The sequence below is a fragment of the Macrobrachium nipponense genome, chromosome 44 (genome assembly GCF_015104395.2).
Source record: "Macrobrachium nipponense isolate FS-2020 chromosome 44, ASM1510439v2, whole genome shotgun sequence".
In the NCBI taxonomy this organism is placed as follows: Eukaryota; Metazoa; Arthropoda; class Malacostraca; order Decapoda; family Palaemonidae; genus Macrobrachium; species Macrobrachium nipponense.
In genome coordinates, this window is record NC_087221.1 from 47,494,533 (window position 1) to 47,507,032 (window position 12,500).

At 47.1% G+C, this 12,500-nt stretch overlaps 1 protein-coding gene across 7 annotated transcripts in view; it reads right to left on the minus strand.

The window, feature by feature from the left end:
- The window catches only part of LOC135204308 (serine/threonine-protein kinase Doa-like), a 244,284-nt gene that overhangs the window by 37,316 nt on the left and 194,468 nt on the right, over window positions 1-12,500 (minus strand). For 4 of the 7 annotated variants that reach the window (XM_064234469.1, XM_064234468.1, XM_064234467.1 and 1 more), the window contains one exon: window positions 5,029-5,230. In XM_064234469.1, the coding sequence (XP_064090539.1) occupies window positions 5,029-5,230 (202 nt within the window). Of the gene's footprint in view, window positions 1-760; window positions 901-1,946; window positions 2,919-3,032; window positions 3,310-5,028; window positions 5,231-12,500 lie in introns of those variants that run through there. The other 3 variants (XM_064234474.1, XM_064234471.1, XM_064234473.1) reach the window with 3 other exon arrangements.

Genomic DNA, 12,500 nt, shown 5'->3' on the forward strand with positions numbered 1-12,500 from the left:
ATAAAAAAAATATTTTAATAGTTTTAAAAGGTTCTGCTTAGCGAATGGATGTGACGTTATAACATAACGGTCATGAAGGGTCGTAAAGCCTAATGGAATAGAAGGTTTTAATCACAAAATATCGCGACTGACACAAAAACCACCACTCAAACAAAGATTATACGCACAAATAATTTTAATAAACTATTAAAATTTGTATTTAGCGAATGAATAACATCGCATTACGTCTTGAAGGGTCGAAAAGTCCATTCCAAGAGAAGACACATAATCAGGTCATGGTTCTTAAGCTCTTAGGGGTCAGGGGTCAAATGGATAAAATTAAGGTGTCACATTTGACAAGGTATCGAAAGCTACACCTCTTAACACAGGATGATCTTATCAAGGCGATCACAGGTGACATTCAGATCCAGGAAATTAGGTCCCGTGGTTGGATACTCAGGTGGTCACAATTAGGGATGGTCATTAATGAACTCAAGAAGGTGCTGCCAGTCAGGTCACGCAGATTAAATCGCTAAAGCTTTAAGAAGACACTGGTCACCTGGTTTGGGATACCAAAGGGTCACATCAGGTGAGAATAGGGCGCGAAGCAGAATATGACTTCAGGAAAAAGCCAAGGTCAAAGCAAGAGGTTCAGGGGGTCATGACCTACCTACAGGAGATGGATGAACACATGAACACGAGACGAGGAAGAGAATGAGGAGTTGAGGAGATGAGGAGGAGGAGGGGGGGAAGAGAGAGAGAGAGGGACGTGATTTCCTACCAGTTGGTAGAGAGTTGCGTGCAAATGGTTGTAAACTTGTTGCAAGGTAGGCACCGACATGCTGGTGGCCAGGGCCTGGGTGGGAGGTGGCGGTGGGCGGACGTGAGCAGCGGAAGAGCCAAAGGCGTCCCCCCCTTCGTCGCATTTTCCTACCCACCAACCGATCCAGCTCTCCAGATGATGCTCCATTTTGCTCAAGACCTCCTCCATGAGGGAGCACAAGACGCTCTCCACGACGAGCAGTGACCCCTGTCCACCACCCACTGAAGAAGACCCGAACGCCCTCCGCCTCCTCCTGCCGCGTCTCATCGTAGAGCCTCCGCCAACGCCCAAACACACACACGAACTACAACTTCGGAATGTGGCACCACCATCGAAGGCCCTCGTGTGGGGAAGGGATGGGAAGAGAAGGGGCATGAGTACGAGTATAGGGGGAAGGAAGGGGGTAGAGAAATGGCGTGGTATGAAGATGGTGATGACGCCAAACTCCCCAGGGCACGTAGCCCCCCCCCACCCCATGTACTGACGTACATATACGTACACAATACCCCTCCATCTAAATACACCTCTCCCATTCATGCGAAGGAGGTGACCTCCAAACCCAACTCTGCAAAAAAAAAAAAAAAAAAAAAAAAAATCTTATGGATTTTAAAACTTCCTATGCAACCATAGAATTTTTTCCTTCATAGAGACAACCTTCTGCCAACCTTAAAACCGGTTCCTTTGTGAACTTCCCACCCACTCAACTGACGTCACGAGTTTTGGCCCCTCCCCCTATGTGAAAAAAACGTAGCTGCATTCGGGACGTAATATGCATGGCAATGCATTTTTTTGTAATGAATTACATAATCATTACTGCCAATATCAGAGGAACCCTCTGAATGGGATACAATCAATGCATTAATGTCAATATCAGAGGAACCCTCTGTAGAGGATGCAACGAATGCATTACTGTCGATATCAGAGGAACCCTCTGAGTGGGATACAATCAATGCATTAATGTCAATATCAGAGGAACCCTCTGTAGAGGATGCAACGAATGCATTACTGCCAATATCAGAGGAACCCTCTGAAGGGGAGATACAACTAAATGATCTTAGGTCAAGGCAATCACGTACAAATCAGCCACTCGAAGAGCAAACGCCTCATCCATCTCCTGTCCAAGGGACGCCCACAAACTACTAACCTCTCCTGGCACTTCCGAGGTCAAGTCGTCCTCCGTGCCCATACCACTTGCGCCGCCGCCGTCGCCGTCGGAAGAGGAGGAGGAGGAGGAGGAGGAGGAGGATGACGACGACGACAAGCTGCCGAAGGGCTTCTCATCGTCGTCGTCGAGTCTGAGGTCGTTCTCGTTGGAGGACGGAGAAGGGGTCTTCCTCATGTGAAGGGGCGACGACTGGCGCCCGAACCACACGTCCATGCAGCCAGCACTCGGCTCCAACAACACTCCGACTCCAGGCCAGACTTCGAAGGCCATCACGAGAGACTTTCGATTGAAGAAGGACTTGTGATTTTCCGACGACGCTGTTTATGGGTCCCACTTCCTTCCTTCCTTCCTACCTCAAAAAAACCGCACACCTGTCAATGCCAACTGACGAGGTTTTAATTGACGATGATCTCCGGATCTCACTGGAGTAACTGACGCGGGTATGGGCACTGCACTACTGTCCCGAACACTCTTCTGGGTAGCAGAGATGCAGACGGAGGAGTTGCAGGGGCATCATCATCATCAGCAGCAGCGGCAGGGGGCGCTGCTGCAGGAAAAGACGTAGTTGAAGGCGATGCGACTTAGAACTGGCGACACTCCGAAGTGGCCAACACGAGGTGGGGAGGAGGAGGAGAAAGAGGAGGAGAGGGGGAGGAGGGACACCAGGCATGCCATGCCCCGAAAGACGTCACGTTCGGGGCACACAAATGCTTACGGCTTTGCACAGGGCGAGGGGAAGGTAGAAGGTGGCTGATGAGCTGGTTGGGCCACGGGGTGGTTAGGTATGAGTTGATGGAGTAAGGTCTATATTAAGAAGGCATAACGCGAATGTGGTCATCGGTTGCACCTCGCGGTGCCATCAACTGCGATCCTGGGCAGGTCACGGAACCAGAGGAATCCCTCTGAGCACGCAGATTAATCCACCCTCCCGTCAAAAATTTCGACTAAAATCGCACCTCCTTTTGCAGACGACTACCACCTGTGATGAATAACTCCTCTCTCTCTCTCTCTCTCTCTCTCTCTCTCTCTCTCTCTCTCTCTCTCTCTCTCAAGTTCGACACTTACCTGCACTACGGGCGCCATACCGTTGGTCTGTTCAGCTCCCATGATGAAGCCGAGACGTAACTCGTCCGTTCAATGGGTATAAACAACAACAGGCCAAAACAACTTCACAACTACGCCAAAAGTCCTCAAATACGCAGGATGAGGATTGTGGGGAAGGAGGAGGAGTAGGAGGAGGTGGAGGAGGAGGAGATGGAGGATTAGGAAGAGGAGAGACGCCTTACCAACAACTCTGGCACTTGGCGCCAAATATACTAAAGGGAGCGATGAACAAGCTTCTTTTCCGAGCGAGACTCTCTCTCTCTTTCTCTCTCTCTCTCACACACACACATGATTATCTCTAGGGGCCAAAAACCACATCACCAGAATAAGTCAGTCAACACGTCCAACTCTCTCTCTCTCTCTCTCCGTCTCTCTCCCTCTCAATAAATGTTTAAGAGCACCACCAACTCTGACGCGGTTAATTCATAAAATTCCTGAAAAAATTCTCATGGTTATGACAACAGATTCCACAACACACACACACACACACACACACACACACAGCAGCAGTTGGGGACAGATAAGCAGAAATTTTAACCTTTTTTTCACAACCTAAAACTAAGACTACACAGCAGTATATAATAATAATAATATAATATAATAATAATAATAATAATAATAATAATAATAATAATAATAATAATAATAATAATAGAAGAGAAAAGACTATAATAATAACAATAATTATAAAATGATCTTAAGAATAATAAGTCAAAATGATTAGTAATAAAAACAAGAAATGGTCACAAAATACACTACAACATCAGCAACAACAATAACAGTAAAATACAAGTACACTTACAACCCTTGACTCTGCATTCGAATAACCAAGAAAAACATTTTGTTCTTTTTCAACTACAAAATCTCGTCAATAATTCACGACAAATGACACTTGATAAAAGCTTGAGTGGGGGACAGAGCACTCTAACTTGGCCGGTATATATCAGCTGCAGTACAATACATACAAAAAAATAAATAAATGAAGAAAAAAAAAGGTTGGGCACCCGGAGAGGGAGGGGGTATTCGGATATGATCCGGTCCCTCCCCCCCCTGGGGCGCCTCACCTGGGCGACAGGTAATTCTCCAGGCTGCCGCTACAATGGTTTAATTATTTATATTATTATTTTTGGGGGGGTTAAAGGTAGTAGCAGTCATATTAATAGTTGTATGGGTTGGTAGGCATTCATTCATGAAAGTGTGTGTGTGTGTGTGTGTGTGTGTGTGTGTGTGTGTGTGTGTGATCAAGTCTTAAATGCTTTACTTTTTCAAGCAAGTGTTTGGAAAACAATTAACAAACAAAAAAAATTTAAAATAAAAAGATAATTGGTGCCAGTTATCATAACTTACTGAATAACAATTATAATCTGTAACTTAATCATAATGATGATAAAATCAATTATAATAAGTGTACAGTGTATAATTATAGAGGTGATAAAATCAATTATTATGAGTGTACAGTGTGCAGGTAAAAAGTGATTAAATAACTATGTGTAACCATTTTGTGGATTAGTGGAGTGGAGTGGAGTGGAGGGTAGGACCACTTGACCAAGTGTTCATAAAAAGTGAGTGACGCAATCTTCAACGAAAACTGTCATTAGCAAACCTCTTTTTTTTTCTCTAATTTTTTTTCTTTCATTTCCTCACAACATCAACAGTGACAACAAATGCTGTAGTAGTAGTAGTAGTAGTAGTAGTATGTAACTGATAAATTATAACCAATGCAAATAACAGTACTGAGACAGTGATCATTAACAGAAGGGTTAAACCAATGGCAAAAAAAAGGGGGACATAAAAGTAATAAATGAAAAAGAAAAAGGGGGAATATTATATATTATATAAAATAATATATTTATCTAAACACGTCCATATATATATGTATATATATATAACATATCCACGGCAGCGGCAGCAGCTGGGTAGTCACCAACGCAGAAAATGCCAAGGGCTCAACACTCACGTGGCTGTTTGCAAACGATTCACGCAGGTGCCGACGGTTCCGGTGGTGGGCGGGGCGTCGCCGTCGGGAAGAGTCCGAAGACGCGGAGCGCGAGGACACTCGGCGCCGGCCGTGCCCTCGGTGGTGGCGCCGCTCCGAGGAGTAGTCCCTGTCATGCCTCCGGCCGTGCCGTTCTCGCTCCCTCTCACGCTCTCGCTCGCTGCTGCATGGTGGTTTTTTTCGGTTCCCGAGAAGAGGAGGAAGTTGGGGGGGGGGGAGGCGAGGGGGAAGGGGGAGGGGGGTTGGGTTGGTTTGGTCAGGTTAGTGGCTTAAGATATCTTAGCAATAAATTCAATGAATAAAAAAAAAAGAAAGACAAATTCCTGACATTCCTGACACGATTCCAAACACGTCCCGGGGTAATTCCCATGGTTCCTCTCATTCACGTTTTTTTTTTTTTTTTTTTTACTTTTTACTTTTTTCTTACTTTCTTACTTTTACTTTTTTTTTCCTTACTTACGTGCTCTTTCCAAAGGAAACTTACCTCAGCCTCCGTAGATACGGGCCTGCCTTCGAGAGAGAGAGAGAGAGAGAGAGAGAGAGAGAGAGAGGAGAGAGAGAGAGAGAGAGAGAGAGCAGTACATAATAAAACCTAATAACATAAAAGGTAACAAGAAGACAGAATTAGGTGCTCTACTCAAACTGACGGGTTGAGGCCTTCATTAGAAAATACTTACCACTGAGAGAGAGAGAGAGAGAGAGAGAGAGAGGGCAGGCAGGTGAATATCACACTAGGATAATTATGGGGACACTTACCTGTCTATGCCTTGGGGGCTTCCAGTTAAAAAAAAAAGGACGAGAGAGAAAAAGAGCCCATAACCACACTTTATTGCATTCTCGTGTCTCTCAAATAAAAATGTTAAGAATGGTGGCGGTAGTAGTAGTAAGTAGTAAGTAGTAGGTCAACTACTTGCTGCATTCTCACCTCCATAAAGGAGAAATTAGATTGAGATTATAATACATTTTGAGCACCTTCAATGTGTGTGTGTGTGTGTGTGTGTGTGTGTGTTTGTGTGTGTGCGTGCGTGTAAACATACGTCTCATTACTGTAAAATAAACCGTAATAACTGGAAACCGTTCAGCATAGTGAAACTAACCCCAAATACAATAAATGTCTCTAAATAATAATTATTCTCTTATGAATCAAAAATAAAAAACACTGCTATTCTTGTCATGATAAGCTGCTCAATCATTCCATTGGGCATAAATGCTACGTATGAGAGAGAGAGAGAGAGAGAGAGAGAGAGAGAGAGAGAGAGAGAGAGCGGACCTCCACAAAAACTAAACACAAAACCAAAGAGCCACTGCTGTTGATACCAAACCCAAAGAGACGAATCAGGTTAAACACCTCTTCCAAAGCGCCCCCCCCCCCCCCCCCCCCCCACCCCCCCCCCCCCTTCACCCCAAAAAAGCCCAGCCAAGCAGTACTACCTGGCCAATGAACTGAAAGGTCAGGACAGTGTCCTCGTCGCTGGAGACCTCGCTGTGGCCGCGCACGCTCGCGTCGCAACTGAAGCATTCACCCATGATGAAGGGAGGGCACCGTGCCACGACCCAAAACACTTCGTCCACGGGGCAGTGGCTCCTCTTCCCTATCATGTTCCGAGCTTTGGGGGGGACCAACGAATCACGGTCGAAACATTCGCATTGGGACGTAAATTCCTCATTCTTCCGTTCTTGAAGAGTGTCTGGTCATTCTTCTCTTCACGAAGTGAGTTCCTCGTTGGGCGAGTGGTGTTCGCGCTCGGCTACCAATCCGGTGGATTCTCGGTTCGGCCAACGCGGAATCAGAGGAATATATTTCTGGTGATAGAAATTCCCACAATAAGCTGTAGGTCCCTGTTGCTAGGTGACCAATCGGTCCCGTTCCAGAGCCACGTCAAAACATCTGATCCTTCGGGCCAGCCCTAGGAGAGCTGTTCATCAGCTCAGTGGTTTGGTTAAACTAAGATATACTTAACTTTTCCCTTCACAAAACGAGTCGGATCATAATCCCTTACTTGTGGTAAATATTGCTACAAGACGCTATCATAACCTCTCATTCAAACTCGTCAGCCTCTACTGTCACTCAGCTACTTCTGACGGGAAGACCTGGCTCGGCCAAAAACCGCATAGCACACTTGCACTGCACTTGCTGGGCAATTTGTCGATGTCGACTTGTGTGTATAAATAAACTCCTGCGACTTAGTGGGCGAGTTCAAGTCGGCCCCCAAAAAATAATACGAATATGAAAAACCTCTACTTACCAAACACGAAAAATCCACGGTAGATGCAAAACGTCTAGCGATAAAACAAGTCATCGGTTGAAAGTTTTCACCAAAACTGTAGAAATCGTCCCAAACCGAGAGAGGAAACCGTTTATCTCGCATTTGACGTCACGAAGAGATCAGACCCGCGCCGACAAAAAGATGGACAACTGCACAGTTACACGAGCAAAATTAACCAAGTAATTAACCCAACCTTTTTGCTGTGTAAAATATTGTACCCATATGGGGGCAGGTACTGCACACCTCTCCTCTGCAGACCTTGCAAAATTACCCTTAAAAAAACACAAGACCCAGACACAGAATAGAATAATCAAAAGAGAGAGAGAGAAGATGAGATAGAGGATAAGAGACGGAGGGGGGGGAGGGGAGGGGGGTGGGAGAGAGAGATAGGAGAGATTTCTTTTCCCCTTGAGATGCTGAGGAGCGACGAGAGAGCGAGCGGAAACGAAAGGGCGCGTTAGCAGCTATTACTTCATTCTGAATCTCCCGTAGGCATTCACGTAAACAAGTGTCTCAATCCAATTCATTTCGTGACGAGAGGCATTCATTGAGAAAAATTAGAGAATGGAATATGAGGAAATTACTCTGTAGTATTTTTACAATGAAAGCTCACCAGCTCTTTTGGGTTAAGAATAATAACAGCATTTTCGAATGCTTCCTTGTTGAAGTAACCAACAAGCCAACAAGCGTATGTTTGAAATAAAACAACCTGGTCTGTATTGCCGCCATTACTGACGCTTCAAGATTCGAGAGGTTCATTGGTTGATTTTGAGAGAGGAGGAGAGACCGAGAGTAGACGAGGAAGAGATGAGCGAGGCGAGACGAGAGGAGATAGTAGAGAGAGCGGAAACGAAAAGGCGCGTTAGTAGCTATTACTTCATTCTGAATCCCCCGAAGACATTCACGTAAACAACAGATTCAATCCAATTCATTTCGTGACGAGAGGCATTCATTGAGAAACATTAAAGAATGGAATATGAGGGAATTACTCTGTAGTATTTTTACAATGAAAGCCCACCAGCTCTTTTGGGTTAAGAATAATAACAGCATTTTCGAATGCTTCCTTGTTGAAGTAACCAACAAGCCAACAAGCGTATGTTTGAAATAAAACAACCTGGAAGTCAGTAAATTTGTCGCCATTGTTGAACGTGTTCAAGCTTCGGAGAGGGTTCGTTCGTTCTGAGAGCAGAGAGAGAGAGAGAGAGGATTGATCGGACGAGGAGAGCGAGAGAGAGGACGAGAGAAAACAACTTTCAATTCGTCCCCCCCCAAAAAAAAAAACGTAAGCGTGTTTACAAATAAGTTCTCATAGAGCCAATGGAAAAAGCCCTTTTTTTCAAAAAAAATAAAAATATAAACAAATAAATAATACAAATGAGTAGATAAAAAAAAAAGTTACCGAAAACATTCCATTATCATTTTAGATTCACACAATTTTTTTTAATGAGCAGTTCCCTAACCCCAATACCCTTTACTAGCCCAGACCCCCGGAAAGATGAAGAAATTAAAGCAGAGAGCATGATTTGTTTATTTTTTTATTTATTTTTTGACGGTACACAAACAGCCGTTGGACTGAGGCCACGTGCGTCATTACCATTACAATGCAATTTCCTGTCATTTGCAGCTTGATTTCTAATTCGGTGGACTCCCCAGGAGAGAAGAGTCGAGAGAGGAGAGGGAGCAGAGAGAGAGGAGAAGGAGAGAGTACGATCGAGAGAGAGAGAGAAATTTTTGTAAATGGGCATGAAATTCTACCTCCTTGGTAATAAAACACGAATGTAAAATTACCATGCGGCGTCTCGAAATACTGTAAACGATATTTTTGCTCTTGTCTGCTAGATTCAAGACCAATTTTTGAACTCTTTTAGGAAAAAAAAAAAAAAAAACTATATATATAATGTAAACATACGTACCTTTCGAAAATGGGGACAAATTTCGAGAGAGGTTCACAGTGTGGTATCAATGATTTTTGAACCCACAGAAATTCTGGTATCGTTTAAATCAACATGAACAGAAAACGAGGCAATAACTACTGCATGTTTGTATGACTATGCATAGTGATGATTACACAAGAGTACTTAGATAAACTATTCAGAAATTAAATATATATACACACACACGCACACATAGACACTCCTATAGCTTCACCAACCCATAAATCATGAGAGAAATGAAGAGAAATGAAATCTTCTTAATTAAAGAAAGCAGCAAGCAGTCAACTTGACCGACCAACGGCTACTGCTGCTGCTCACTGAATTACCTCCTCCTCCTACTTTTCTTGATCTTTCTCTTAAAAGTGACGAAACAGGGACAGCAGTAGAGGGACGACCTCCTACGCTCGCTGGCACTTTCGTCGTCCGATATGTAAGCACAGGTCGCCGGGGAGGTCTTCCTGGAGAAGGAGGGACCACCACCTGTTGACTTGACGGACGGAGAGGTCGTCTGCTCCTCCTCCTCCTCCTCCTCCTCATCCTCGTCGTCATCATCGTCGTCATCCGAAGACGACGAACCGGAAGATGTAGTGGAAGACTCGGTGCCCGAGGGGGAGGAGACTGTCTTGAGGGACGTGCGGGTCGTGACCTGAGGGGATATGTCTCGGGTGGGCGTCTCCCTCCTCCTGCGGTAGGGCACGGACGAGGAAGAGGAGGACGACTTCTCGCTGCTCGTCACCTGGTGGTAGGAGGGCGACTTGCTGGGTCGCGAGTCGCAACTCCCCAGCGACCCGGAGCCGTCGTCGTCGAACCTCGTCCGTATTTCTCCTCCTTCGTCTTCGTCCTCCTCCTCGTCCTCCTCTTCCTCTGCCACTGACCTGGCCTCCCCCTCCTTCCCGACTTCCCCGAGGAGGACACTCGGCTCGCCATTAGCCTTCTTCTCGCGTGCTTGACCTTCCCCTCTGTCCTGATCGACGTCGTCATTCTTATTCTTATTCTTCTTCTTCTTCTTCTCCTCCTCCTCCTGGCACTCCAAATGAGCCACTTTCCTCTGAGGCTGAGGCGACACTGCGGGGGGATTTCTCTCCTCTTTCTTCTTCCCCTTCACATCTTTCCGCTTCCCCTTGCCTTTCCGCTTCTTCCTCTTCCTCTTGTGGGGGCGCTTACGAGGGGGGCGCCCCCCTCCGCTCAGGACGCTCTCCCGAGCTCCCCTGCGGAGTCTCCTCTCCCTCCTCTCTCTCAAAATGCACAGAAGTCTCTCGTGAACCTTCTTCCTAACGAGGAGGTACTCGATGCCGTACAGCACTGAGATAGAATCCCATCGCCGGAGGGAATTGATATGTTGGCACACGGTGGTGGCACCGGGGGTGGTCAGGGACTGAACGGAACTCGCCTCTTCCAAAGCACGGATGTCCAGGAGAGGATACGCGTTGGCATTCCCGCGGGGCGGCAGCGGCTGCGCGCTCTTCAAGGATTTCTCGTCGGAAGGGAAACCTCCTTGAGATGGCTTAGGATGACTACTTAGTTTACCACTCGACCCACCGGCACCATCGTTCCTGCACTTGTCACTTTCCCCGACACCGGCAGCAGGTGTCCGTTTCAATTCGTGACTGGGACGTCGACGACTTCTGCCACCTTTTCGTTTTGGGGGAGTCGCGCCGTTGCAATCCCTGCGTCGCCTCCCCTTCGAGGACGACTTGATATGTGACGGATCAGGACCATAACTCTCGCCGACTTCCCTCACCAGAACGACCCTTTTCTTCTTGTTCTTCCCTGGGCCGGGATTCGCCTTCGGAGTTGCGTTGTGCTTCGGAAGAACTGGGCCGTTTCCTTCACGGCCTCAATTTCGGGCAGGGAACCTCCTTGAATCGCCAGGGAACTCTCCAGGGAGACGTCCCCGAACAGGGCCCTCTCTCGGGAAGCCTCTCCTCCTCCGCCTCCGCCTCCTGGTCCCGTTAGACGAGGTCTACCGAAGTCTTCCTTTCGGCGCAACCCGACCGGATTTTCTTCGAAGCCATTTTCAAACGACTTCCCATTTTCTCTGGCCCGCCCGGGGCTGCTGCGGCTGCTACCACCACCACTACTACTACCACCTCTGGCCTGAGTTGGATCAGCACCCCCGACACACAGACGTCCCGACGATTTCTGCTGCTGGTGCTGCTTTTGATGTTGAGAGGTAGAATGTGTTGTACGCTTTTTGGTTCCGCTGCTCCCGCTACTTTTGATACGCGAGTTGTGGCCCCCTTCGGGATGCAGACGCCGACGGAGGAGTCTAAGCACCACCCAGCGATACAGAGAGCCCCCCAGACGCCTCGAGTTACTCCTCACTGGCATCCACCTGCCTGGCACCCTCGCCCTGGGCACCTAAGAGCTAAGGCTGCTTCTGCTGCTGCTGCTGCTGCTACTACTGCTACTACAACTACTGCTACTTCCATGATACCCAGGGAGGACTCGCCGAGATAGCAGCTGCTGTTGGGGAAATGTCTCGACAGCTGGCTATCGCCGAAACAAGGACATGGGTCGAGGTTACTATATGGCCCGCAGCAACGAACGACAAAGAACTCTTTTAAAACTTTAAAACCTACTTTTTTCTTTGTTCCTTCTTCTTTTCTTACATCCTCCTCCTCCACTTCCAAAAGTCCTGGACCATTCAACAGCTACATGGTTCTTCTGCCAGCAGAGCCAGGACAGGGAGGTCGTCCTCCTCTTCTTCTTCCTTCTCCTTCTCCTCCTCCTCCTCCTCTGCTACAGCAGGAGCAATCCCCCCCGCCTCCTCGACTCCTCCACCAGGTCCGAAGACGTCCGGGGTAACCGAGGGTGACTTTGAAGGGCGTGAAGGTTGCACCAGGCCGCCAAGCAGCGTGACCACCGGATCACCTTGCACGCTCTGTGATAAGGGCACACTCGGAACAAACATCACACACTCGCATATTCTCATGCTCATCAAAAGGACGACAGCATGGCGCTGGCTACTGATCTCTGCTCAGACTGACTGACTGACTGACTGACTGCCGGGGGCAATGATTTTGGGGGAAGCCCTCTCCTCCTCCTCCTCCTCAGTGGGTCATGACGTGTGATTGGGTAGGGAATAAAAAGGTCCCTCTGGACGTTTTCAATATCTAATGACGGAACTCAGACTTTCGTAAGAACTATTTCCATTTGACACGACATTAAAAAAACTCCAGAATACTCTCCACTCTTTATTAACATTCTGCGGACTTGACAATTCCTCTCT